At 46.9% G+C, this 26,935-nt stretch overlaps 2 protein-coding genes and 1 long non-coding RNA gene across 5 annotated transcripts in view; 1 reads left to right on the forward strand and 2 right to left on the reverse strand.

The window, feature by feature from the left end:
• The window catches only part of AOX3 (aldehyde oxidase 3), a 120,524-nt gene extending 103,631 nt beyond the window's left edge, over window positions 1-16,893 (reverse strand). The window contains exons 1-7 of one of the 3 annotated variants that reach the window (XM_051848046.2): window positions 16,650-16,870; window positions 15,202-15,259; window positions 13,431-13,527; window positions 12,639-12,747; window positions 10,894-11,020; window positions 5,936-5,997; window positions 2,188-2,268 (exon numbers count right to left, since the gene is read on the reverse strand). In XM_051848046.2, the coding sequence (XP_051704006.2) occupies window positions 2,188-2,268; window positions 5,936-5,997; window positions 10,894-11,020; window positions 12,639-12,747; window positions 13,431-13,527; window positions 15,202-15,259; window positions 16,650-16,703 (588 nt within the window). In that variant the 5' untranslated portion in view covers window positions 16,704-16,870. 3 annotated transcript variants of the gene reach the window in all.
• A 2-nt stretch (window positions 16,894-16,895) lies between these two features.
• Window positions 16,896-26,303, forward strand: LOC138848953 (uncharacterized). Its single transcript, XR_011387169.1, has 2 exons — window positions 16,896-17,063; window positions 23,518-26,303. It is a non-coding gene; the product is annotated as an uncharacterized lncRNA (long non-coding RNA).
• Window positions 21,720-26,935, reverse strand: part of AOX1 (aldehyde oxidase 1) — a 74,123-nt gene continuing 68,907 nt past the window's right edge. Inside the window, 4 exon segments of the mRNA NM_001081990.1 lie at window positions 21,720-22,262; window positions 23,022-23,189; window positions 23,616-23,804; window positions 25,618-25,683. Coding sequence (NP_001075459.1) covers window positions 22,212-22,262; window positions 23,022-23,189; window positions 23,616-23,804; window positions 25,618-25,683 — 474 coding nt within the window. The 3' untranslated portion in view covers window positions 21,720-22,211.

The raw sequence follows: 26,935 nt of genomic DNA on the forward strand, positions 1-26,935 counted from the left end.
TTGGCAGGTAGGCGCCCAGGAGGGGAATCTTGCAATAATCTCAGCCTGAAGGAAGAAGTCTGGGGCAGGGGAGGGGAGTGCAGAGGAGAAGGCTCAGCTGCTCCAGAACCTGTCTCTGTGAGAACCGTGAGGGTTCAGCTCTTGGGGGGAAAACATAAAAGATGATGATGATGTCAGCATAACCATGGATGTCACGAGAGGGTGCTATGGAGAGGAAGGAGGGAGTTGTGCTGGGGTTTGTGAGGGAAGGGCCAGAGAAAAGAAGAGCTATGGCTTTGAAGATCATTTATGGCGCCGTCACCTGGACTCTCAGGAGTGAATGAGACGAAGGGCTTAGCTGGAAAGGAGCTGGGGGATGAGTGCAGAAGCAGCAGGGTGTAGCTGTGCTACCGGCAGCGGTCCCAGCTCAAAGGGAGAAATGGCTTTTCAGCAGATCTACTCCAACTGGTGGCTGCTCCAGTGCCAGGAGGGTTCACCCATGAGAAGTGCTAACAGGAAGTAGGGGTGATCAGCTGATGCTTGGGGGGTAGGTGAAGTAGGGAAAGTAACAGCAGAAGAATGAGTGATGTGTAGACCAAGCCCTTTGTTAGGTTTTGTGGAATGATTCGTTTTATGTCAGAGGCCTGCCCTCCTGGAGTTCACTCTAATTTGTATTTCTTTTGATGTCAGAGCATCAGGTGCAGCTCAAGGAGCCCATTCCTGGGATTGCCCTGAGGCTCAAGGTAACTGGGTTCCTGCTCTGTCCCCCTTCTCACCATGCCACTCCCCAAGGGACAAAGAAACCCTCAGGGACAAGGGACTTTCCACTCAGCCTACACCTCGTCTTCCAGACAGAGGCTGTGGGTCCCCACGACCTTGGAATTCCCTGTCCAAGAGTCCCCAAACCGCTTCCAGGGCCCACGCGGGCCCCTGTTCCAGTCCATCCTCCCAGAGAGACCCGATGTCCAGACCCGAGCTGTGGCTGAGGGCAGCTGTTGGAGGAATAGATGAGGTTTGGACATAGGAGCTGGGTTTCCAGTCTGTGATGTAGGACAGGACTGGGGTGGGAATAGAAAGCAATCTTTGGGCCTGTAAATGTTCGGGCCAAGCCTGGCCTTCTCTGTCTCTCTAGACCGTGATGCTTGGTGGCCCCTAGGGAAGCAGCTCACAGCGATCCTTACAGTATCCCCTATCCAGTCCCAGTCTTTCCCAAGAAATCAGCAAATGTGGCTTTTAGAGGGAATAGCATTTCCACCCATGGAAACTGCTTTTTGTTGAAACACGTTTTTGCATGTGATTAAAAGACTAACACATGTTTATGTAAAAATACTTTGTAGAATTGCTGAAAAAGAATACAGAAGAAAGTAAAAGTCCTTCATAATACAACTGTGCACAGATATGTATTAACTTCTGCCCTCATCTCACTCTGTATATATGAGCTTATTCTGTGTATAGTGACAATGTTCCCCTACAAATTTGGTGTTAGAGTGCTCAAATATTAAATATTCCTTTTTAACTTCAAAGAAATAATTTTTATTTTCAAAATTTTAAACATGACACACAAAGGATTTTCTAAGATAGCATAAGTCCTTATGTATGGCTATGCTTTGATGTATTTAAATAATCCACCATTGTTGAAAATTTAATTATTTCTAATTTTTTGTTACTATAAATAACATTGTAATAAATACTTCTGTATATCATCAAATCTTTGACCTCCCTTTAATTATTTCTCTCAGATAGATTTCTGGCAGTGGACTTGCTGGATCAAATAATGTACATGTAGAAAATTTTAATTTTCCAGATACTATCTAATTTCTATTGTCTTTATGAGCCATCTGTTGCAAAGATGGGCAGTAAGGTTAATACTGAACATCAATTATTAGAAAAATTGGCATTTAATGAACAGGTTCACTCTTGCCAAAGCTGGAGTCACCAAGCTGGTCTCATCTTTGGATAATGACCACTTCCAGCAGGTACAGTACCAAAGGGATCCCTTTACTACCAGGTAGACATGGGTGTGTAGCATTCGAGGATCAGTGGGAGGAAATGGATAGAAGGACTGAGAGAAAAACAACTGTTTTTAGAACTTTCCCAAGCCCCACTACCAGCACCAAACCCTGTTAGTCAGGCTTCTCACACTACATCGGTGGGATAAGAAAAACCGCAGGAAAAAGAGGAGAGGGACATACAGAAAAAAACTCTTACATTAGCTTTGCTCTCAGCCTTGCTTTCTTCTTGATCCAAGCAACATTTCTTTCCCCCATTCATTTGGCAGCAAGAGGAACTCTATAGAAGAAAACAAGAATGGCAACATTAGAGAATCCAGAGTGATGATGGTAATGGTGGTGGTGGTGATGGTGGTGGTGGTGATGGTGATGGTAATGGTGATGGTGGTGGTGGTGATGGTGATGATGGTGGTGGTGGTGATGGTGGTGGTAGTGGTGGTGATGGTGGTGGTGGTGATGGTGGTGGTGATGGTGATGGTGGTGATGGTGGTGATGGTGACGGTGACGATGGAGATGATGGTGGTGGTGGTAGTGGCTTGCTGTGGTTTGAATGTTTGTTCCCTCCAAAACTGACATTGAAACTTAATTGCCATTGTGATGGCACTGTAAGATGGGACCTTTAAGAGGTGTTTTGGTTATAAGGGCTCCAGCCTCATGAATTGAATGATGCCATTATGAAAGCAGTGAGTTTGTTTTGTTGGGAGTGGGTTCTTTATAAAGACCTAGTTCAGTCCCCTTTTGTCTCTCGCACACTCTGTTTCCCTTCTGCCAGTGTGACTCCTCCTGCCTTGTTACGACACAGCAACAAGGCCCCCACCAGGTGCAGACCTTAATCACGAATGTCCTAACCTCCAGAACTGTGAGCCGATACATTTCTATTCATTTTAAGTTAACTAGTCGGTGATATTCTGTTACAGCAGCACAAAGCAGACTAAGACATGGTGATAGTTACAAGCTATGGTATAGGTTCTGCTGAACACTCAGTATATGCTCAGTGTGGAAAAATTTACACATTGTAATCATAATCCCATTTAAAGATAAGAAGACAGAATCTTAGAAAAGTTACACGGTTTATCAAATTATATATGTTTTTAATGTTGTACTTCCCACATTGTAACAGACATATAAAATTGCACCCATAATGGGGAGGCTATATGATATTTTGTAATATGTACACATTTTGTCATTTCCAATCAGGATAAATATACTTTAAGTATTTATCATTTCTTTATAGATAAAACATTCAAAAATCTTATCTTCTAGCTTTTTTATAAGAAATATATAGTAGATTTAACATTATCCATCTTTATCCTACTGTGCAATAGAGCCCTAGAATTTATAACTCCTAGCTAACTATAACCTAGTACCTGTCAATCAATCTTTCCCAATCCCTCCCTCTCCAGCCTTTGCTAACCATAATTTTTTAAAAGACTTATTTTATTTATTTGAAAGACAGAGTTACAGAGAGAGGTAGAGACAGAGAGAGAGGTCTTCTGTCCACTGGTTCACTCCCTAAATGGCCACAACAGCTGGAGCTGAGGTGATCTGAGGCCAGGAACCATGAGCCTCTACTCGGTCTCCCATATGGGTACAGAAGTTCAAGGACTTGGGCTGTCCTCCGCTGCTTTCCCAGGTGCATTCGTAGGGAGCTGGATTGGAAGTGGAGCAGCTGGGACTCGAACTGGCACCCAGGACAGGAACCTAACAACCTGAGGCACCACTGCTGCCTGCATGAGCAGGAATCTGGAGTCAGGAGGCCAAGCTAGGACTCCAGCAGGCACTCTGATGTGGGATGTGAATGTCTTAACCACTAGGATAACACCCACCATGCACGCCTTTTGATAACCGAGTTCCGGCTTGTGAAACACAGCTTCGCAGTCCTTCTAATGATTAATAGCTCCAGTTGTTTGATTGCCTGCCACAGTTCAGGCATTGTTCTCATCCTGTTCATTCTGCTAAATATTAATGCATTTGGTTTCCAAAACAACCTCTGCAAAGAGTGGAGTGGGGCGCAGGTGTTCCCCAGGAGGACTGAAAGGCCCAGGGCTCCTGGAGCCTCCTAAGCCACTCCAGACCCAGGGGATGGGCCCCACTGGAGAGTCCTCCCAATGCTCAATCTTTGACCCCTCCACCTATTTGAGCCTGGGAATCTGGTCCAGGCTTATTCTCTGCTTATCTTCCCACCTGATCTAAGCAATTAAATTGATTCAACCAGTCTTTAAATCCATGAGGAAATGGGATGTGAAAAATAGCTGATGACGAAGGATGCCTAGGTTCTGTAGCCCATAATTTCAAATAATGAATGAACAAGCAAATAGATTTTATTGCAATTTGTCTTACTTCTCCAGCTCCGGTGGATAGCAATATTTAGAGCTGTGAGGTACAATAACGAATGTTTTATATGGATTATTCATGTCTGCTTTGTTTGTATAACTCTCTCCTCTCCATTCTACCTTTCTTTTAGACATATTTTCTTACATGGTCTCTTTTGTCACCATCTTAACTTTGTCACTTGGAATCCAAATATCTCTGGATACATAATTTCTCCACCATATAGGGTATATTTTTGCAAGAAGAAGCTTGTACTTTTAAAAAATTGATGATTCCACATAGTCTTCATTAGCTAGTTTCTATAGAGGGTTTTTTTTTTTTTTTTTTTTTTTTTTTTAGGAGAGGGGAATGACACAATAAAATTTTTTTAGTCATTGTCCCTAGTTGCTGCCAAAGAACTCCTAAAACCTTTGGAATTTTCCAACTGGTAGGAGTGCTTTTTAATTCATCATGAACCCTATAGAATCACACCTGAGTTGACGCTAGCTATGAGGTGACTAGGAGGGGACCTGCAGACAGCCTCAGTTTGGGACAAGACGGGGGGGTACAGGGTGGAAACTTCCAGCCTCATCCATTTTCCTCTGGGGAGAGAGGGAGGGCTGGGATCCAGCCTGTGAACTTTTGAGCAGGGAGGGCTGAGGGCCTCTGGTTGGTGTGTTGGGGGAGATGGGGTGGGGTGTGCCCCTCTACTCCATGGAGACAGCTCCCGGGCTCGGGCCCCATGCGAACCTTGTCTGTGTACCTCTTCACCTGGATCCTTCATCACAAAGCAGCAAACAAGAGTGGAGCTTTCCCTTGAGTGCTGTGAGCCATTCGAGCCAATTATCACACTCAAGGAGAGGGTTGTGGGAGCTTTGCGTTTGGAGCTGGTCGGTGGGGAACACCAGAGGCGCAGCCTCGTGATTGCCATCTGCGGAGGGCCTCCGCTGGGCCCGAATGCTTGCCCTACCGGGCTTGATGCTAACGCCAGATAAACAGCGTGGGAATGGAATTCAGTGGTAGGACAGCCAGCTGGCGTCCACAGAGCTGGAGAAGTGCTTGGGCTAGGACAAAACCCATACGTCCGTCAGAGTGCTCTGAGTGACAGCCAGAGTGGGCAGGACAGAGGGGCAACCGGAGGCTCTGTGGATGGGCAGGTGGCGTGGGGGCTGCCGGCTCCACGCGGCGTGAAGGATGAGCATGGCCGCTCCTGTCACCCCCATTAGCTACGCGTGTTCATGGAAGACGGAATCTCCGTCAGCGAGGACATCGGCCTCTAATTCGCGAAAATGCTTCGCTTAGGCGGTGACGCCGTCCCAAGTGCGGCTGAAGCGACCGCCGGAGCAGAAGACCCGCCCCTCTCCTTCCCTCTCGCAAAGCAGGCCGGGAGGAAGAGGCCCTCACCCGTTTTCGCTTATATAGAAGACGCTATTTTATACTCACTCGAGAAGCTCCCTGTCTGTACTTCTGAGAAAAACATCCAGTTACCCCCACCAAGATGGGCAAAGTGAGAAGCCATTTTCTCTCACACCTAATACTGTGCTTTCCCTGACCGCCAGCCTCACACAGGCGGAGGGCAGGGCAGGGGCAGGCGGAGGAGGGCACGACCCTGGGGCTACCCATTGTTTCATACTCACAGGACTAAAACTTCTCCCGCTCTCCACAATGGGTCTGTATCCAGTACAGCGGCATAGATTACCTAGGGGGAAGGAAACACACAACGTTTCAACCCGAACCCACTTCTCTCTGCCCCTGACTTGGCTCCCTCATTCACGGCTAGGTCTCCCATCACCTCTCTCCCCTAAAAACCAGCTCTTAAAAATCCCCCTAGGTTTTCCGTATTGAACCAGCATTATCAGAAGACATATATTCCTGAGGTGCATTCTGGGAAAGGGTGCAGAATAGGGAGCCCCTGAAGAGCAGGGTCATGGAAAGAGGAAGTTGTGTTTCGGAAGTGTACATATCTCGTGGGCAGGAGCACCGACTGTTTTGTGTGACAGTGTCTTTTCATGGATGTTTGTGTAGTGAAGAACCTTAGAAGAAAAATAGTGTATCTTCATGCCGAGGAGAGCAGATGTGCCTACTGTCCATTACAGGAAAGATGACATCACATCCTGGGAGGCTTACTGCCCATTAGGAAAGACTTGAGTTCCCTAAGTTCAAGGTTCCTCTCCTGCAGTGAGATCCACTGCACAGGAAGGCATCAGCTCGCTCTCTTCACATTGCCTGGTGGGATGTGGGCCTCGAGGTATTGCTTCAGATGCTACTATTCTAGCTATACTATCACTATGAATAACGAAGTCCTTTGTCTCCGACCAGAGTCTCGTGTCTCCTATCAGCATCCATCAAACTGCGGCCAGTGTCTCCTATCAGCATCCATCAAACTGTGGCCAGTGTCTCCTATCAGCATCCATCAAACTGTGGCCAGCTAACACTTTAGCTTGTGAGCAGGCTAAAATCTCAGGTCTTTTACAGTGTTGATGGCCGCCAGATGGTATTAAAACATCTCAAGATATTGGAAAAATGGATCCTGACACAGAGGTAGTACTTTTTACAAAGATTAGAGAAGCATGTTTGAGGCCATAGTTCCCAGCCAGGACTGGACCAGGGATGAAACCTGAGGCCAAGAACACAATCCAGGTCTCCCATGTAGGTAGCAGTGTGGGGAGCAACTCGGACTAGACTAAGTTACTGGAATTAAGACTTATTCTATGCATCTGCTCTCCCACAATATGGCGCTGAAAGGGAGTAAACAACTTCTACACAGCTGCCTCTCGCCAACTTGACTGATAAACTGCAGGAGCTGATCTTGCTCCTGATTGGAGGAGAGCAGCGTGCTCGGCGTGTGGGTAGCAGAGTTGGGATTGGTGGAAGAGGACTATAAAGGAGGAGAGAGACAACATGCACCAGGAATATCCGGATAACATCTGAGCAGCCCCCGAGAGAGCCGGCTGGTGGTGTGCCGCTCCCCCGTGGAAGTGGGGAAGGTGGCAGGGGGAGCCGCCCCTCCACGGAGGTGGAGGGGACGGCAGCCAACCCGGGAAGAACCAGCAGCAAACCCGGGAAGGGCCGAGCAGACAAAAGAACAGTGCAGGGTCCTGTGTCGTTCCTTCACGAAGAGGGGAGCGACATAGCAGGAACTCAGTTACTTGAGCCATCACTGCTACCTCTCAGGGTCTGCATTAACAGGAAGCTGGAGTCAGGAACTGGAGCTGGCCTTTGATCGCAGGCAATCTGATGTGGAGTCTTCATCAGTATCTTAATCACTAGGTTAAATGCCCACTCCTAAAATATTCACATGAGTGCACATTTGGGACACTTCTAGGACCCATACAGGAAAAAAGAGTGGGAGCTTAAGAAGACACAGACATAAATTAGCCTAAGAGGGTCTTGTGCATCACTCTACGGGCCGCAAGCTTGCTGAAGGTCATGGTCCAGATTCACCCCTCGTTTCCCAACTTCACTACATTTTTCATAGGATTCTCTGATTCTCAGCCTTCTTGGCTTTTGGTATCTGCCCCTAGCCCCTTAGTTTTTGGCCAGATTCAGAGAATTTCACTTTCTCTTTATTGAGCTCAGCTTCCTTAGTGTTTCCTGGTTGTGTCTGAACACCTCGTTTCAGCATCTCCCATAGCTGTACTGGGGCCCCTTCATACCCATGATACTGCCATACCAGTGGAACCAACATTGAACTTCCAGGGGTTTAGGATAACCCAGGCCACCAGGTGCAATAAAAGGTATGGATGGAACTTCTCCAAAGCAAACTGCAAAACTGGAACAGAGGAGGGGGAAAGACCTTCATCTGGGGAAAGACCTTCAGTGACTCAGGTTTGAGAACGTCTACCTCTTGTAAAAGAAGAGTGGCTGGAAAATTCTTGCATGTCTCTAAAGTAAGAGGACTCAATGAAGGGTGTGGCTGTCAAGCTAATCATAAAGCCTGTGATATGACAATGACGTGACGGAGGTACAAGGAGAGCATCATGGAAAGAGAAGAATATTGGATGCTGTTTGGGAGCCATAGGATATGAAAAGCCGATTTCAAAACACATAGAGCAGTGATTGGCCAGGAAGTGTTGAAAGGGAACATAACACACAAGGCATAGGAAGCTTGCCGAACTGAAATGTGGAGACTATGACTGTGAATATGGAAGAAATAAGAGAGGGGGCTGGATCACATTTGCTGTCTCAGTAGCAATGACGAAAGAACAATGATGACAGTCAGAGGGCCAAACTAAAGATGAAGAGAAAACGTGTGGCACACAGTGGGGCCAAGCTGGCCAAATACCAGACTAGGATAGAGCTTGTGGGAAATGCTACCAGCACCAAAGCACACTGCCCAGGACACAGAGCAAACACGCTGCCCAGGAAAGGTGGACGTTTTAACAGATGTCAGAGAAAGGCAGTACAACTTCATTTTTTTTACTTCTGTATTTCTCACCAAAGGGATGTTTGATGAACCAAAAGCATGAAATATGTCTGATTTAAAAAGACTTGAAGCCCAATATCCATAGAGATTTTGTTTTTCCGAGAGGCAGAGAGAGAGAGAAAGAGAGAGAGAGAAAGAGAGAGAGCGAGCTCCCACTCTTGGTTCAGTCCCAATTGCCAGGCTGAAGCTGGGAGCAGGAATGCAATACAGATCTCCCGCGCGGGTTGCAGGGAACTGTTCACTTGAGCAATCACCTGCTGCCTCCCAAATTCCAGATTTGCAGGAAACTGGAATTGGGGGTGGAGCTTGGAATTGAACACAGACATTCTGCCCTGGGATACGGGCAGCCTAATCGCTAGGCAAAACACCCGCTCCACAAGAAAATTTTAAGAGAACATTTAGCCTCTTTAAATTTATTCAAGGGGTCAGATCAATCAAGATGAATTACATCCCAGGATCTTGAAATAATTTGCAAATGAGGTTGTGAAACATGATTAGTAATCTTTGTGAGACATGATAAACAAGGGCAGTGTTTGAACACTGGAGACAGGCAATCATAGATCCTGGTTTCCAAAAAGACCGATATTAGGTGAGGCTGGCTTCCCTCCCAGGCAGTTTCCTGGATCCATTTTGGAATAGAGGATTGCTGGAAGGGCCTAGGAGCATGGGGAAGGGTGGATACTCAAGAAAACTAGCCCCACTTCCTTTGGGGATAAGAATTCTAGGCTGAGAATCTGCTCAGTGCCATAAAAGCAGTGCACGGGGATTTCACAGTGCATGGGACCCACCTGTGTGCCTCTGAGGAGAGGACGGATGAAGGTCAATGCATGACACTTGATGAAACAGAGCAATGTGAACAGCATTGATTAATTTCTCAGAGTTCTCTGCTTGACTTATTCTGTTCAGTGTTTGTCAATGACTTACATAAAGACAGTAGGCAATGTTTTTAGATTTGCAAACAACATGAAAACTGAAAAAGTATCTTGACAGGATGGAATGCATGAGGGTACTTCAAAACATGAAGGAAAATGGAATTAAAATACAGGTTTATATTGGCACAAGAACACTTTGAAATCTATGCATACAAGTAGCCTTTCAAAAGCTCATGGAAAATGAACATTATGTAAAAGTATGTATGGATTTTACAATATTTGCACCAAAGAAACTTATAATTTAATACCATTCTCCATGAAACTTTTGAAGTACCCTCATAAATATGAAATTTAATAAGAATAAAAATGTTCCTAAAGGTACAAAAAAAGGGAAATGCCATTCTAGAATTCTGAAGGCATTTCAACTGAATGCAAGTTTATAAGTTATAAGTGATTTTCTCCTTAATTCCAAAGGGTCTGTGATTTCATAAGCATTAAGAATACTTTGGCAGCAGCTGTAACAGCAACAGTCACAAAAAACAAGAAAACACAACCCAAAAGGTCACTGCTTTTCTGGCCAGCTCTAAGTACATATTTAAAAGATGTTAAAGCCCAAATATTACCAAATACCATTCCAATAGCATTGTGATTCATCAGTGACACCCATGCAAAGACTGTTTTAGTAAGTGTATGCTATGCAAATACAGAGCACACTAAAGTTGCCAGAAACAATTGATATGGCCCCAAGAATGGAATAGTCACATGGAAAATTCACTTTACTTTCTGGCTGGTTGCCTGTTTCCTCGATTGCTAAATTGGTATGGAAAACATTTGCCAATAGTACTCACGAGGTGTGGATCATAATGATCAATCAGTACATCTTTGTCAAACCCTGTGGCCTAATTCCTTGGATGAAAATGCTCTAGCATCCTGATCCCCATTTTTAAAAGATTTTATTTATTTACTTGAGAGGTGGAGTTATAGACAGAGAGAGGGAGAGACAGAGAGAAAGGTCTTCCATCCACTGGTTCACTTCCCAAATGGCTGCAATGGCTGGAGTTGGACTGATATGAAGCCAGGAACCAGGAGCTTCTTCTGGGTCTCTCACTCTCAAGCACCTGGGCCATCTTCTACTGCTTTTCCAGACTACTAGCAGAGAGCTGGATTGGAAGAGGGGCAACCGGGACACGAACCATAACCCACATGGGATGCTGGTGCTGCAGGCAGAGACTTAGCCTACTATGCCACAGTGCCAGCCCCATCCTGATCCTACAAATTTAAGAGGCTGGTGACTTACCACCCAAGGTTTCCATTAACTGTTCTGTAGAGGGCTCCGGGTGGTTCCTCAGGAGAGTATAGATGCTCATCACCATTCCTGGGGTGCAGAACCCACACTGGGTACCGTGGCCTTTAGCAATCCTTTCCTAAAAGCGAAGGACACAGGTGGGAGTGGGGGATGTGCACAGCTTGAAAGCTTAGTGCTAGGAAGCTCTCAGAGATGAAGCACAGGTACAGCTCAAAGTAGGTACAGGGCTTAGAGGAAGAACCAGAAGTGCCATGACTGTTCACATCTCAGAGGCCCAGGGAGGCTTTCTCGGGAAAAAGATTCCATTGAGGTGGTTGGGAAAGAGTATTCTCAATGTCAACCCAGGGCATGCTTCAAGGGTGCAGTTTAGGCTTAGTCAAGATCACAGAAATCGAGATTATCTACTTTTGTGTTTTCTCCTCATTCTCCCACCACTTGGGCATACCTCATATCCATGTGTGCTCACACACACACACACACACACACGTACATGCACACACACACATGAATTCCAATCGGAGGGCCATATTGTCAAGGTTTCTCTCTATAAGGACAACTTGAGCATTTCCATGTCTTACTTTTTGTTCCAATCCTGGCAGGTCCCCAATGTTCCATTCCTGTTTGGATATTTTCACTAACGAGTTTTCAGTACGTGAGATACAACTTATTCTATAAAACCTCATCCTGAGACTAAAGCAACTGACTGTGTGCTTCTGATTTGAAGGAGTTTCCTGGAGCTGGAGAACACACAGGCCCATGGTGTCCCTCCCTCTGGCCTCTGATGCCATGCCCCGTGAACAACCTTTGTGGGATACCAATGCCTTGTGGCACAGGAAGGCTTGTTTTGAACAACATATGATCCTTGTCCTCAAAGAATTTATAATGCAGTTGGGGTGCACCTTCAACATATATATGGTCTTGATCAAAGCAACAAATGACAAATTCCAATATTCAGGCTATAAAAATATTTTCTCCGGCTAGAATTAACAGCATGATTTACCTGGACCAAACGTGGAATGTGCTTTCTTATTTTTCTCATTTCTTTAAAGGGTACAGGAGGAACATGCGGTGCCCTTCCCATGTCTCTGTGGTAGGATCCAAGGTATTCATGGAGGGAGTCTGATAGCCTTGGATCCATGAGACAATGCGACAGTCTAAAGTGACTCAGGCTGGGAGCCTTCTCCAAGCTTTTATGGAAGCATTATAAGCTTCAAATAGTAATAAAGAAAGCCAAGAGGGAAAAAAGGATACTAAGAGTAATATTTTTTTCTTATAAAGGGGACAAAGACCTTCATCTGCCATCTTCGCCTTAAAAAAAAAAAAGATTGATTTATTTGAAAAGCAGAGTTACAGAGAGAGGGGGAGAGAGAGAGAGAGAGAAAGAAAGAGAGAGAGAGAGAGGTGTCTTCCATCCACTGGTTCACTCCCCAAATGGCTGCCATGGCCAGGGATGGGCCAGGCCGAAGCCAGGAGCTTCATCTGACTCTCCTACATGGGCAGGGACCAAGCACTTAGGCCATCTTCTGTTGCGTGCCGAGGAGCATTAGCAGGGAGCTGGATTGGAAGTGGAACATCAAGGACTTGAACTGGTGCTCAGATGGCATGCTGCTGCCACAGGCTTAACATGCAGCACCACACTGTCAGTGTACCCATCGTGTTCTAAAAGCCACAAGCTAAGGGTCTAGACAAGCCACCTGAACCTGCGTTCATCCACACTTGTTAACATGCACTCTTACCTGAACAGGGTGAATCCTGGTTTTGGTGCTTCCTATGCCTTCTACGGTGGTGACAGCGGCCCCATAGAGAGAGCAGATGGGCACCAGGCAGGCGGTGGCAGAGAAGTGACTTCAGAGTTTACACGGTGAAGCCAAGGACACAGTGACAGCAGCAATTTCCAAAAACAAAAAAAAAAATACAAAGAGAAACCTGTTTAGATGATTATGACAGTAATTCTTCCATCATGAATACAATTGATTGTATGTTAGAGCTGGGCCATCACATAAATGATTCTGAGCTTGAATACATCTTCCTGAAAATAAGCATTCTACCATTCGGAATTAAGAAAGACATTTCTCCCTCCGAATTAACTACCTGTTTAAAAAACTCTCCGCAGTGGAAATGGCCTCTGTTTGTTCCTAAGCCCATGTCAGCTTGTCGGTTGTGATGACCAGACAACCAACTACTACCAACTAGCTTGCTCCCTCAGAACCACCTCTAGGGTACGTGTGATCTTCCAGAAGGTGGAAGAGACCAGGTGTAAGGCGAGTCATGTACCACTTTCACCAGAGTGTGCGTTTCCCGAGTGGAGGCGACTTTGGTTCCCAGGGCCGAGAGTGGGATAGCCTAGTAGATACCGGTTGAATCTGGGGCCTCCCCTCTCCAATTGTCAACATCTACAATTGATTATTTTAGTTCCAGGTCACAAAAGCTGAGGTTGCTTAGTTTCCTTTGTTGAGGGGGACACGGGCCACAGTGTGCCAGGAGTGAAATCCTATAGAAATCAATATGGGAGTCTGGAGCAAGGATACCGTATCTTCTTAGAGATGGGGTCATATCTTGAGATCATCACTGTGCAGGCACCACAGGACCCTCCTCCACAGCCATACTTGGTCCCTGTGAGTCGGACTGGAAGGGTTATGGTCAAGGCAAAAAGAGGAACTTGAACTTTCTCAGTCCCTTGGCCTTAAACTTTCACATATAAGGAGAGGTTCAGTCCTTCGTGACTACCTTGCTTCCTTGCGTGTGATTGGTGCCACGTGCAAATCAGTTGGAAAGCGGCATCTCACACCAAGCTGCCCCATAACCCAGCGGCCAAGGGAGAAACCTTCAACTTCAACTGCGGTTCAGGGGAGGGGACTTCTCTGAAGTTTAAAGCTCTAATTGGGAACTGGTGTTGTGGTATAAGTCCTGGCTGTTCCACTTCTGATCCAGCTCCCTGCTAGGGTACCTGGGAGAGCAGCAGGAGATGGCCCAAATCTTTGGGCCCCTGCCACCCATGTGGGAGACCAGGATGGAGTTCCAGGCTCCTGATTTGCGGTCATTTGGAGAGTGAACTAGTAGATGGAAGATTTCTCCCTCTCTCTGCCTTTCAAATAAAAAAAAAAATCTCTCTCTCTCTCTCTCTCTCTCTCTCTTTTAAATAAAGTCCTGTTCCTTCCTGGTTTAGAAAGACTCCAAATACGATCTCAGTTGAGTGCTCTCTCTTTTAATTCACATGAAGTCAGGAAGTAGAAAGGCACTTAACAGTACACAAGTCACTGAGAATTGAAAATTTCCAATACAATTGGACCCTTCCCACTATCAACTCTTTGAAACAGGAAGTGTTTCAAAGTAATTGGAAAATAATCTAATACGTGTACAACTTAAGGGATTTGGCCCAAAAAGAGGAAAAATAGCTATAAGCCATCTGACACAAAAATGCCTGAACTTTCCATTCATTTTTACACTGGTAAAGGGCTGGGCAGAAGGGATCTAGTGAATTAGAGCCAGTTTCCCGAGGCAACGTGGGAAACATACCAACACCATTGTGAGACATTTATTTGATTATACTGATGTGAAAATGTCAAGAGAAAAGAATGTGCACGAACAGGATATTCTAAGGACGCTTTTAATCCCTCTCTGTCACCTTTCTTAAAGTATAAAACCAAACACACAGCGGCCAAATATCAGTGTTTGCCAGGCTGGTTGCTGGCTCTCATTTCTCACTTGGTTGCAGGTGTAGATGTGTTTTCCAGTCTTGAGACCCGCCCAGGACCAGCCTGCCAGGGGCACCTGTCTGGTCTGACCTTGTACTGGAAGTTTGATAATCCGTCAGAACAACCTCTGGGGGCAGACTGCTTAGGCACACTTTGGGACTCAACTTTGGGGAGCTCCAACTGACTCCTAAGGGCTACCCTCAGTCAACCCTCTGTTCCAGGGAGGGTAGCACAGGCTGGGGTCACATGGTCACAGCTGGCCCTGGAGACCGAGGCCAGAACCTCAGCTAAATGTGCTACGGATCAAGAAGGTCCCATGAACTAGCTTGTCTCAGGGACTCAGGATCTTTGGGAGTAGGGCTGAAAAAAAAATCCACGTTGTAACCCAGATGCCAGATGATCATTATCCAGGCTTCAATGTGGGACCATTGTCACAGACCATTCCACGTGCCGGATGGGCCACTTACCCTACTCCACTCTTCTACACAAAGAAAATGCTTTGGAACAAGATACAATAGTAGGAAAAAGTTACGTAAGTGCAAGGGCCATTGCAGTTTCTAGAGTTCCTCATTTGCCTTGCTGTCTCAAACAAGTGAAAGGATACGTTTCTTTCTCAGATAGAACAGTAAGTTTTCTTCAGGGTCAGAACTCCTCTCCACGATCTATGAAAAGGAAATGATTATATAGGTTGAGGCAGCTTTTCTGTGGCTCATTATTTCTGAATAGTAAGAACCTTTTGGAATGTGTGTGGACCTTGTTTGCCGGACTTGGTCAAACATCACTCTTTGCAAGTATAAAGTTACACAATGCTTTATTGTCTTAGACTTTATTTTGGCAGGACAAATGTTTGGCTTTGTCTCACAGAAAACCTAACCAGAATTTTCATTTTAGCACAACATTGGCTTCAGGAAAATTTTAGAAAGTGGTGAAATATTGAGTAACAATACAGCCACGTAAAAGGAATGGGGATTTAAACTGTAGATGTTCATTCTCATCCCCACCTGCAAAATATACTTCTTGCTCTTCAATCTTCATTCACATTTGAAAAGTTACATAAGCAAGACCTTGGCAGTGGTAGACAAATAGCATTCTTTCAGCACAAACGGGAAAATGCTCTCACAACCCACTCACGCCTGCCATTGGTGAAGGGATTCCTAAAGAACTGTCACCTCCTTTGCAGAGGGAACATGGAGCAGGGAGAAGAACACAGACTCTGGGAGCAGACAGGTGCAGCAAGCAGCTTAGCTGAGTGACCTTGGGCGCCCCACACAGGCACGTGCACCCTGAGCTGTCCTCTCTGGTCACAGCTGTGTTTGCAGTGCACAGCACACTGCACCATGGCATTCGGTTTCAACTTCGACTGCTTCTTCCTCCTCTTTTCCAATAATGCTGCAAACAAGCATATTGGGTTGCACCTCAGTGCAGCGTGTCAAGGGCAGTGGAAAGCAAAGAGTACATTGTGGTCATGGATTATGCTTCAGTAAATCTCAAGAACTCAAAACTAAGTGGAGCCAGAACATTAACCAGTTTATTCTCTTACATGATTTAAGAATCTGGGCCACTTAGATGAGCAAAGTGTTAAAATGTAAACCAACTGGGAAACTTATTCCTGGCTTTCTGGTCTGACTTTTTTCGCTGGCCAAAAGTTGTCTCTTTGTAAAATGATCCTGGGTTGTACGTGGTGGTGGTGATGCAGGCTTGGGGGAGGGGTGGGGTGGTGACAAGACCCTAGTCAGGAGAAAACAATGCGTGGATGAATACAAATGCAATTCTTGAGGACGTCCTAACACCAGTGCTTTCAAACAAGTACTAGCAACACAGGGTAGATGTAACAGACGGAGTTTCTCTGTCCTTCTACCCCGTCTCTCTCTTCTCTCTCCCAAGACCCGCAGATACAAGTGGATTAGGCTTGCCATCCTCCCAAGGCCGGTCAGCTGCTCACACAGCAATCACTAGAACCTAAAACCTCCCTGGCCAACAGTAATAAAACATTGCTTCTCCCCTGATTTCTTTCTCTACAGGAATTTAGTCACAGCACTGTGGAAATCTTACCTTTCTCCCATTCACAAAGAAAACAAGTTCGTCTGACTCCTTGGAATGAGACATTGTGCCAAAAGAATTGTCTGAACGGTGTGAAGCTGCCTCAGAGGCTCCTGGGGCTGTGTCTGCCTGCTGGGCTGGCCAGAGGAGTCGCCTGGAGGGAGGGCAGCCGGCAGGGGGATGGGAGTCGCTTCTGAGTGCTGCTCCAATCCAGTCTTGTCTCCCTGCTCCTTCCTCTGCCACCCCCGCCCCCCTCCTTCCTTGAGCCAGTCCAAGTGTCACACTCTTACACCACCCACCCCTCCCCCTGCCCTGGAGCCATCTCACTGGAGTGAGCGCCCTTTCTTCCTGAGGCCTGCTTCAGTCCCTGAAAAGGAACCAAAGCACGCAAATGGATTGAGTCCAGGGAGCTTCTTGGAGCTAAAGGTAGTGGGTTACTAAACTGGTTTTAAATTACAAAATGAAGGCTTTTTTTTTTTTTTTAAATCAAAGACACAGAAAGTGTATAAAGCAAAAATGGAAATCTTGGCCGGCACCGTGGCTTCATAGGCTAATCCTCCGCCTGTGGTGCCAGCACACCGGGTTCTAGTCTCAGGCGGGGCGCCAGATTCTTTCCCGGTTGCCCCTCTTCCAGGCCAGCTCTCTGCTGTGGCCAGGGAGTGCAGTGGAGGATGGCCCAGGTGCTTGGGCCCTGCACCCCATGGGAGACCAGGAAAAGCACCTGACTCCTGGCTTCGGATCAACGCGGTGCGCCGGCCACAGCACACTGGCCATGGTAGCCATTGGAGGGTGAACCAATGGAAAAGGAAGACCTTTCTCTCTGTCTCTCTCTCACTGTCCACTCTGCCTGTTAAAAAAAAAAAAAAAAAAGGAAATCTTCCACTCTGACCTTCAGTCTTCAGAGTTCACAGTGAGCAGATTCCTGCGAAGCCACCCGGGACCTTCCCACCCACAGGCGGATGTAGCGTCCACGCACACGGGCACGGCCTCTGCTCAATCATGTGAAGTGACATCAAACCACTCATACGTGTCCAACACTTTGTTTTCAAGTTTTTAGACCTTCTCTGCCTCAATTGCCTTATCTGTGAAATGGGTGGAGTAGTACTATCTCCCTGAGGGGGTTGTAAGGATTAAATCAGCTAATACCTGTAAAAGTGCGGGGAACCCTGTGTGGCACACACCAGGTTCCCAGGAAATGTGAACAATTTCTATTACACCATAATTCATTAACTAGTTCTCTATTGATTTACATTGTTTTCAATTTTTCACTAATGCGAATAACACTGCCATGAAAATCTTTGGTCTTTATCTTCTCACATTTGAACAACTATTTTTAAAATTTTCATTTTGATTTTATTTGAAAGGCAGAGAGACAGACAGCCAGAGGCCTTCCATCCACTGGTTCACTCCCTAAATATCTGCAATAGCCAAGGCTGGACCAGGCCAAAGCCAGGAGCCCAGGGCTCTAGCTGGATCTCCCCTATGGTGGCAGAAACCCCAGTGCTTGAGCCATTACCTGCTGCCTCCTGGATGCGCAGCAGAAGGAAACCGGGTGGGGGTGGGGGTGGAGGCAGGATTCCTAGCACTTTGATGTGGGATGTGGGCATCCCAAGTGGCGTCTTAACTGCTGTGTCAAATGCAAGTATTTCTGCGGGGAAAGTCCCTAGAACTGAATTTCCTGGATTGAAGAGTGTGCACCCTGCTGGATCTACCATATGCCCAGATACAACGAAGCGTGCGGGAGACAGGTGCCCCTTCCAGCCTCCACCAGAGCTGAGCATCACCCATACTCCCTGACCTTCGTGAGGGAAATGATGATTTATAGATGGCATTTTGTGCTGTTATCTATCTCCTTAGACACTTGGTGAACATCTCTATTTATTCTTCTCTCCTTCGACTGTTTTCTCCTAATAGCTTTTTTTTTTTACTTTCTTATATGAAGAATTTTATTATACACCATGGATATTAACCATAATGTGATCTATTTTTTTTTTTTTTGACCGGCAGAGTGGATAGTGAGAGAGAGAGACAGAGAGAAGGTCTTCCTTTTGCCGTTGGTTCACCCTCCAATGGCCGCCACGGTGGGCACGCTGCGGCTGGCGCACCGCGCTGATCCGAAGGCAGGAGCCAGGTGCTTCTCCTGGTCTCCCATGGGGTGCAGGGCCCAAGGACTTGGGCCATCCTCCACTGCCTTCCTGGGCCATAGCAGAGAGCTGGCCTGGAAGAGGGGCAACCGGGACAGAATCCGGCGCCCCGACCGGGACTAGAACCCAGTGTGCCGGCGCCGCAAGGCGGAGGATTAGCCTAGTGAGCCGCGGCGCCGGCCCATAATGTGAACTAAATGCACAATTGTGTTTGCTAGTCTGTTTCATGTCCTCTGGGGGCCCAGCATCCTATGTAATGTTTCAAGTTCGAGTATCCTGCACCTTGGGGCAGGGGGCCCCATCCTCCAAAGCCCCCTAGCTGACCTCTCCAATGACCTTCTTGAGGCTCCGCCAGGGCTCTGTCAGACCAGCCACTTCTGAGTGGTACCTGCTGTATGTGACGTGACTGGTGCCCTCACTCTCATGGGTGGGAAACTGGATCCCTTTACTCTGCTGTGAACTGGCCTGACGTCACGTCCCATGGGATCTGGGATCTTCTGAGGGTGGATTTAATACTGTGTAAAGTCCTCAGACAGTGGAGGTGACCAAGGCCCTGCAGGTGGGAAAGACGAACCTTGCCCAGAAAATGCATGTTTCTGCTGACGCGAATCACTGCTCCTTCTGGGATGGAAAGGCCACCGAATGGCCAGCTGGTCTCCCGGAGGGATGGAGCAGGTTTAGGGCTAGCCTCAGTCTGTGCTGGGGGCAGACTGAAATTCAGTAGCAGCAGCGGCGTGGTAAGCAGGAGCCCACGCTGTTGGCCTAGGCAGGGCCTCTGCTTCTGCCATCACGACCCTTCTCACACCCCTCTGTCAGCGCCAGTGACGGCGGCTGGCTAATGCCAAACGGCCAGGTGATTCTGTCTGCTTCATTGTTCGGCAGCTCTCCCATGGCGGGAGCTGTCTGTTGGGTGTTAACCTACGACACGGAAACTTTCACCCTCCATGTCCACTCCAGATGCCCATCCGTGTGCCGCTGTCCTCAGCTGCCCGGCGTGGGTCTCCCCACACCCCCAACCAGCTGCTGCGAACACTGCTGCTCCACGCACACTCTAATCCTGCATGGATAACTGAGCACAGCACCCGTAGCTCTCTCCATTGGAAACATTTTTTTCACCGCCTCTTGCAGGTGCTACAGTGCAGTCTTTGTGCACATCTGGCTTGTAGTCACATGCGGAGCCAGCTCACTAGTGAACCAAGCTCAGACATTTTCCTTCTCCGTAAGCCTGTCTGTCCTAAGGGACCCCCCACCCTGTCCTGCAGCTCTAGGTGTGAACGGAACTGAACGGAGCACACTAGGGTGCGGGTGTCCTATTCGTGCCGTTTGCTTGTGCTTTGCTCTGCATGACCTCTGACTCGCATGGTGCCCACAAATGGAACAGCTGCAGCGCATGTTAGGTCTATGTCTATTGTCTGAGGAAACTCCATATTGTTTCCCACAGTATCCCGCCCAACTGTGTGTGAGAGTTCCCTTCCCTCCACGTCCTCACCAGCATTTGTCACCTTTCGTCTTTTGGTAATACTCTAATTGAAGTGAGATGACGTCTCATCACGGTTTTGATTTGCATTTTCCTGATCGCTAATTATCTTGAGCATTTTTTTCATGTACTGTTGGTCATTTGCATTCATTCTTTTGAGAAATGTCTATTCAATCTGTCCATCAGTTTTTGTTTGGGATTATTTATGTGTTGTTCCCCTTTTAAAAGTGTACAATTTAGTGAGTTTCAGAGTACTCACATGTTATGTAACCATCACCACTAAATCCGTATCATTTTCATCACCTAAAAAGAAACCACACCCATGCGCAGTCCCTTCCCCTTCTCATCTCCCCTCAGCCCCAGGCAGCCGCCAGCTACCAGCTGTCTATGAATCTGCCTGCTCTGGACATTTCCTACGGCTGGAATCACACAGCACAGTGTGTGGCCTTCTGTGTCTGGCTTCTTCTATGTGCTGCTTCCTGGTTCATGCACACTGTCACCTGTGTCAGTACTCTACTCCTTTGTATGGCTAAATAAGATCCACTTTGACTGGTTATACCATATTTGACTTATCACACTTTAGCAGCTGGTGCAAATTTTGGGTTTGTTTTCACTTTGTGGTTATTATGAGCAATACTATGAACATCAGTGTACAAGTTTTTGGGTGAAGAAATGTTTTCAGTTCTCTTGGGAATATACCGAAGAGTAGTCATTTGGTAATTTTGTGTTTAATTTTTTGAGCAGCACCAAGATGTTTTCTACAGGATAAGGGTCTGAATCTGTATCCTTACCAATACTTGTAACTGTCCATCAGTTGATTACATCCCAGGATGTGTGAAATGGTATCTCCCTGTGATTCTGATTTGCTTTCCTTAATTACTAATGAGTTTGAGCATCTTTGAATGGGCTGATTGATCATTTATATATCTTCTTTGGAGAAATATATCTAAATTTGCTCATTTTAAAATTTGATTATTTGTCTTTCTATCATTGAATTATTACAGTTATTTATATATTATGGATACAAGGCCTTTTTAATTTCATTTATCCATTTGCTTATTTTTATTTGGAAGAGGAGAGAGAGAGAGAGAGACCCTCTATCTGCTGGTTTACTTCCCAAATGCCTACAACAGCTGAGGGCAGGCCAGGTGAAGCCAGAAGCCAGGAATTCAATCTGGGTCTCCTGGATACGATGCAGGTACCTAAAGACTTACATCATGACCTGCTGCCTCCAAGGGTGTACATTAGTAGGAAATTGGAATTGGAAGGGGGGCCAAACTTGAAACCAGACACTGGGATATGGGATGTGGGCATCTCAAAAAATGTCATAACCATTGCACCAAATGCTCCCTTCCTGGGTGCAAGCCCTATACCAGATAATGATTTGCAGGGATTTCCCTTATTCTAATGGTTTCTTCTCAATTTCGTGATAATACCCTTTAAAGCACCAACACTTTAGTTCTGATGAAGTTCAATTTATTTATTATTTTGGTCCCGCAAACTCCTTTTATACAGAGTCTGAGTCTAGTCTGACAAAGAGAGGAACAGCGAAAGCAGACAGGAACAAGTGAAAAAAACAACAACTTTCTAGTTCATACTGCTAATAAAATCATTTAGAAAATTGCCTTTCACCAGACAGTATAATTTCTGCTGGTAGATACAAGCCGATGATGAATCACGTACAAGTCATCGTTTACTCCATTGAGCCAGATGGATCTAGGGGACACAGCGGTGGAGAGCATCATTCCAGAGGAGAGAAGTTAGTACTGATTCCATTTAAAGTGTGATTTATAAGTTGCGTAAGCATATTTATCAACATCAAAACAGAACATTTCAGACCATTAAAGCAACAGTCTGCGGACTGACTTCTGAAGTGTGAAAATCTGTCTTTCACATGCAGCATCTTCGAGGGCGGAGACTGGGGACACTGCCTCGTGGGAAGAGTGGCCTGTTTCACACGGGTACATTCCAAGGAACGTAGGAGCCTGGCTTATCTCTTGGAATCTAGAATGAGACAGTACATTTGGATGTTTGCAGCTCGGAGAATGTTTGTGACTTGGGTGTAAAACAGCAGGGGATCATGGAGGCCAAGTACCAGAGGGCAGCCAAGACCAGGAGAGGACCCGGGGAGGGGACCGGGGTGAGCCACTGCCACCGGACTCATCAGCTCCACCAGTCTGCGGCTCTCCAGTGTGGAAGCCTTGAGAAACCCACGGGATCCCACAGAGCCCGCGGGTGGGGCGGAGAGGAGGGGCTCCCCTCAGCCAAGGCGTGGCTTTCTACAGTGCGAGGGATCACCATGAACAGCCCGGTTCCGCAGCCACGAATCCCAGCGTGGGAGAGAAGCCAGGGGAGCTGATGCGTCTGCTCAGAGGGCTGCCGTGGCCAGAGGGGCTCGCGGGGGCCCACGACCCCGCCCGGGCGCCCCAGGGTCGGGGCACACACAGTTCCCCAACATCTCTTCCCGGCCAAGCTGCCCAGGGAAGGGAACACAGCAAGGGAGGAATATAAAACTAACAGGCAAGAAGCAGCTTCCGGGTGGCACAGAAACCAGCCGCGCGGCCAGCCAGGCAGGGTGAAGGGGATGAAGAACACAAGGCAGCCGGCACACGTTCAAGGGCCACGCTGCTCTTCTGCCCAGATGCCCCGGGGCTGCTGACCAACCCGCGTCTCCGTGGGTTAACAAAACTTGACCACAGGATGGGGCCAAAACTGCAAACTTTTATAACTGTTCTTTTTTTTCCCCTAAAGGGCAAAACGTACCATTTTTGTGAACTTGTCTTCACAGGCCATTCTGATCTTCTCTGGGGTGAGCGGACTGCTGAGCTTCCAAGGCGCAGAGAGGCCTCTCGCCTGCCGGGCTGCACACACTGCCTCCCGGATGGCGAAAAACACCGAGCAGCCCATGAACACCCCAGACTCTCCCAGGCCCTAGAGGGGAACAGTTCGGCCACATGATGTCTCTCTCTCGAATGTGCATACAGATAGCATATACGCACGCACAAATGTTACACAAATGTTTCATTTCAAAAAGAATATTACGCTTTTGACCCAATAGTCCTACTCTTGGAATTCTACCCCAAGGAAATGATCCCAAACGGAGAAGGCAAATGCAGGCCTGAAGATGGCTACTGCAAGCAGGAAACGCAGATGAGCCTGATGGCAGCAGTAGCTCGTGTTAGGCTGTTCACGTCTGGAATATTTAAGACATTTCTTTTCTCATGTTGTTCAATTGCTTTATAATTAAACTGTTTAATAGGGCTTTATCTTCTGCAATCCTGGTGGAGATGAATGCAGCCCTCCCCCTACCCAACAGGCATCATACACACATCATTTACTCAATACGGCGCAGCGTACCTTCGAGGAGTACAGGGTATTGGACTTCTCAGATGGAGGCAAAAAGGTAACGTTTAACTCGGCGGGGATGTCACAAATGGCAGGGATTTTGTATTGGTTCGGACCACGAGAGTAAAGGATGCCCTGAGGGGAGTAATGCAGTTCCTCTATGGTGTAAAGTCCCATGCCTTGAATGAAGGCACCTTCAACCTGGGGCAGACAAACAAACCGACCAGGATTCCACATGTGAGAAAAACACAGTCAACAGGAAGTAGCGTTGCAACTACACACACTTTGTTTGAATCCTGAGTGTTTTCCAGGTGAAAGTCCACCTCACAGCATTTCTAAGCACCTCATTCAGGGCCGAGTTCAGAGTCAAAGAGCTTCATTTTAATCTTGGTTTGCCCATACATTGGAGCTCTAGGAGTTTCTACACAGAGCCTGTGGTCCTAACGCCCTCATTTTTTTCTGCCCCACGGACCTGTTTGTCTCGAGGCCCCATGTGCTGGTGCCAGGCTCCCAGGGCTCGAGAAGCCCATCATCTCCTCCCAGCACTCTCACTCCCCAGCTGCCGGCCTCATGTCTCTGGACTCAGTTTGCTCTAAAATGCTCTCCTTCTTAGATGGACATGTGGCCCAAACTGCCTGTTCACACCTTTTTCTCATGTCTGGGTCTTTTAATTTACTTCCTGCCTGTGATCCTATCTTCTCTACCTCTCGCTTCTAGCTGTGAGCAGGTATCTGCCATGATTCGGATGAGTCTTCCTAAAACTGTAGGCCATTCTTCAGGACAACTCACCTCCACTCAGCACGTTCAGTGCCTGTCTTTGCAGAAACTTCACCACCCAGGCCTCCCTCTAACTACGGCTTCATGGCTAAGCCTTCCAACATCTACCACTGTACTCAGGCCTGGCCTCATCAACAGCCATAAACACAGCACGTATTGAGTTTCCTGTGTCACTTTAGGTTGATTTCCTCCACTCTTCTACTCTGAGTGTCTTTCCTTGTTCTTTCCCTGACAACCTGGTGCACTTCCTTACAAAGCCTCCTTTGGCTTCTCTATTCCCCAGGGATGGAGTGTCATGCCTGAAGAGCACATCACATTATGCCCTAAGTGGGAGACACAGAGCTCACTGCCCACGGGTTCGAGGAAGGTAAAGCAAGTGCATGAAGAGTCCTGGAGGGTCAAAAGCCATTGGACAGTGTGTGACTCTGCAAAGACGCAGCCAACCGACCAGGGACATGTAATTTCAGTGTTGGGAAACTTCTGTTTTCAACAGAGGTTAGACATTTGTAACTGTTTAATTTTGCCACTTATTTCAAATGTAAATTTGAAGTCTGTGGATAGACTTCAGCCCACAGGCTACCTTCAATAGCCACTGCTCTAATTACCAAGGTTCAATACCCCAACCCAACTTGAAAATCCTTGACAAAAGAACCCATTGTAAGTCTAAGGGTCAGCTCTCAGCACTAACTACTTCTAACTCAAGAGATTCGGGGCTCAGTAGTTACCTCGGGGTTTGGTCTGATCTCACTCAAGATCCCCAATCACAGACTGTATGTTTCTTTTAAAAACACCTTTGTGTTCACCTTCAAGAGACAGAGCTTCCACCTGCTGGTTCGTGCCCCCAAATGACTGCAATAGTGGGGCAGCCCAGGGAGACAGAAGTTGGGAGCTGGGAACTCAACCCAGGTCTCCCATGTGGGTGTCAGGGACCCAACTACTTGAGCCATCACCTGCTGCCTCCTAGGGTTTGTATTAGCAGGGATATGGAGTCATGAGGCAGAGCTGGGAGTTGAACCCTGGCACTCAGTCCTAACTGACATTTTAAACACAAGGCCAAACACCTGCCCCTTCTGTAAATGGTAAGAAATTTGGGTTCTGCAGTTGGCCTGAATAAAACGATTTTGACTGAAGGAGTGGAAAAATAAGATGAATAAGCTGCATGGACTATTTTCTCTGTACATCCCACAGCAGTTTTGGTTTTCACAAATAGGAAGCAAGACAAGTTAATTACACATACCTGGCCTATGTCAAGGGCTGGATTTATACTGTAGCCAACATCCATGACAATGTCCGTTCTGATTGTCTAGTAATAAGAAAAGAAGGTAAAAATGTTTAATGATGATAGCTTAGAGAGAAGAAACTGAGAAACAGTCCCTGCCAGGCTGGCACTGGAATAAAGCCTTTCTTCCAGCCACACTGTTATAGGACAAAGAAGCAACAGAAATTTCATTATGTGACAAAGTTTATTGTGTTACACTTTCAAGGTCATACAATACTCTTGGCCAGTTCAAGCGCTGGTTTGTTCCCTGCCTCCTTCACCACTTGAATGTAACAGAATAAAACACTTATTTGATGTTTATTTATTCAAGCTGAGTGATATAACAGATTGGATTTAATCCCACTACAACAAACCTAACAGATGACACAGCAAAAGAAAATGTTTGTGGCTCTCAAGATCTGTGTTGCACAACTTTGTGGCTACCGCATGACCCAACATCCAGAGTCCAACTCGCTGGTGATTACTGAATTACCACAGAATTCAAGTGCATCAACCAGAAGCCTTTGTCATCTCTAGTTCTAGATTTTTCATTTTGCAGTTGAGAAGTGAATGTACCTGACATTGCAACTCTCTCCCTGAAAACCTACAAATGAGGGCACAGTAGGCCCAGTCAGTCTGCTGGTGACAACTCTGCTCCCCAGCAAGTCTGCCCCTTCTGCTGTGTCACAGGCTCTCTGCCAAGACTCAGGAGACAAAGGAAACACAAGAGCTTCCTTATTCGACCTCGATTTTCCTCTAATATTTTTCTTGGGGAGTTAGATAATGATACAGAATGTTCGACTATAATAAAACTTCAGCTACTCACCTCTCTGATTTAAAGACAAAATGAAATATAAAATCCTTTTTGACACCCATTTGCAACACTGGCCTTCCAGGAAACTAGCAGCCTTAATTGGGGGTGAAGGAAGTAGTCTAAAGTCTGAAATGTTAGCAAAGGTTCTGCTTTCAAAGCTGTTGACTGGCTGCTGTCTGTCACTGTCTTTTGAGGGGCTTGGGTTGTGGTGGCCTTCATGATGATCTTCAATGAGCCCCCATCCTGGAATTCATGTCCTACGTAGTCCCCACTCAGACCTTCCAGGGCTTGGTCTGTGTGTCGGATGGGAGGCGTCAGAAGTGACAATCATCACTTGAGATGCGGTCCCCAAAGAAGGGTGTTGTCTGGTGCTTTCTCACTTGCTCACTCTTTCTTTTCAAGGAATTCCCTTGAGGGACGCCAACTGCCATGTTCAGGCGGCCTATAGTGACGTCAGGGCAGGAAGGGCTGGGGGCCTCTGGC

Source organism: Oryctolagus cuniculus, chromosome 3, assembly GCF_964237555.1.
Source record: "Oryctolagus cuniculus chromosome 3, mOryCun1.1, whole genome shotgun sequence".
Taxonomy (NCBI): Eukaryota; Metazoa; Chordata; class Mammalia; order Lagomorpha; family Leporidae; genus Oryctolagus; species Oryctolagus cuniculus.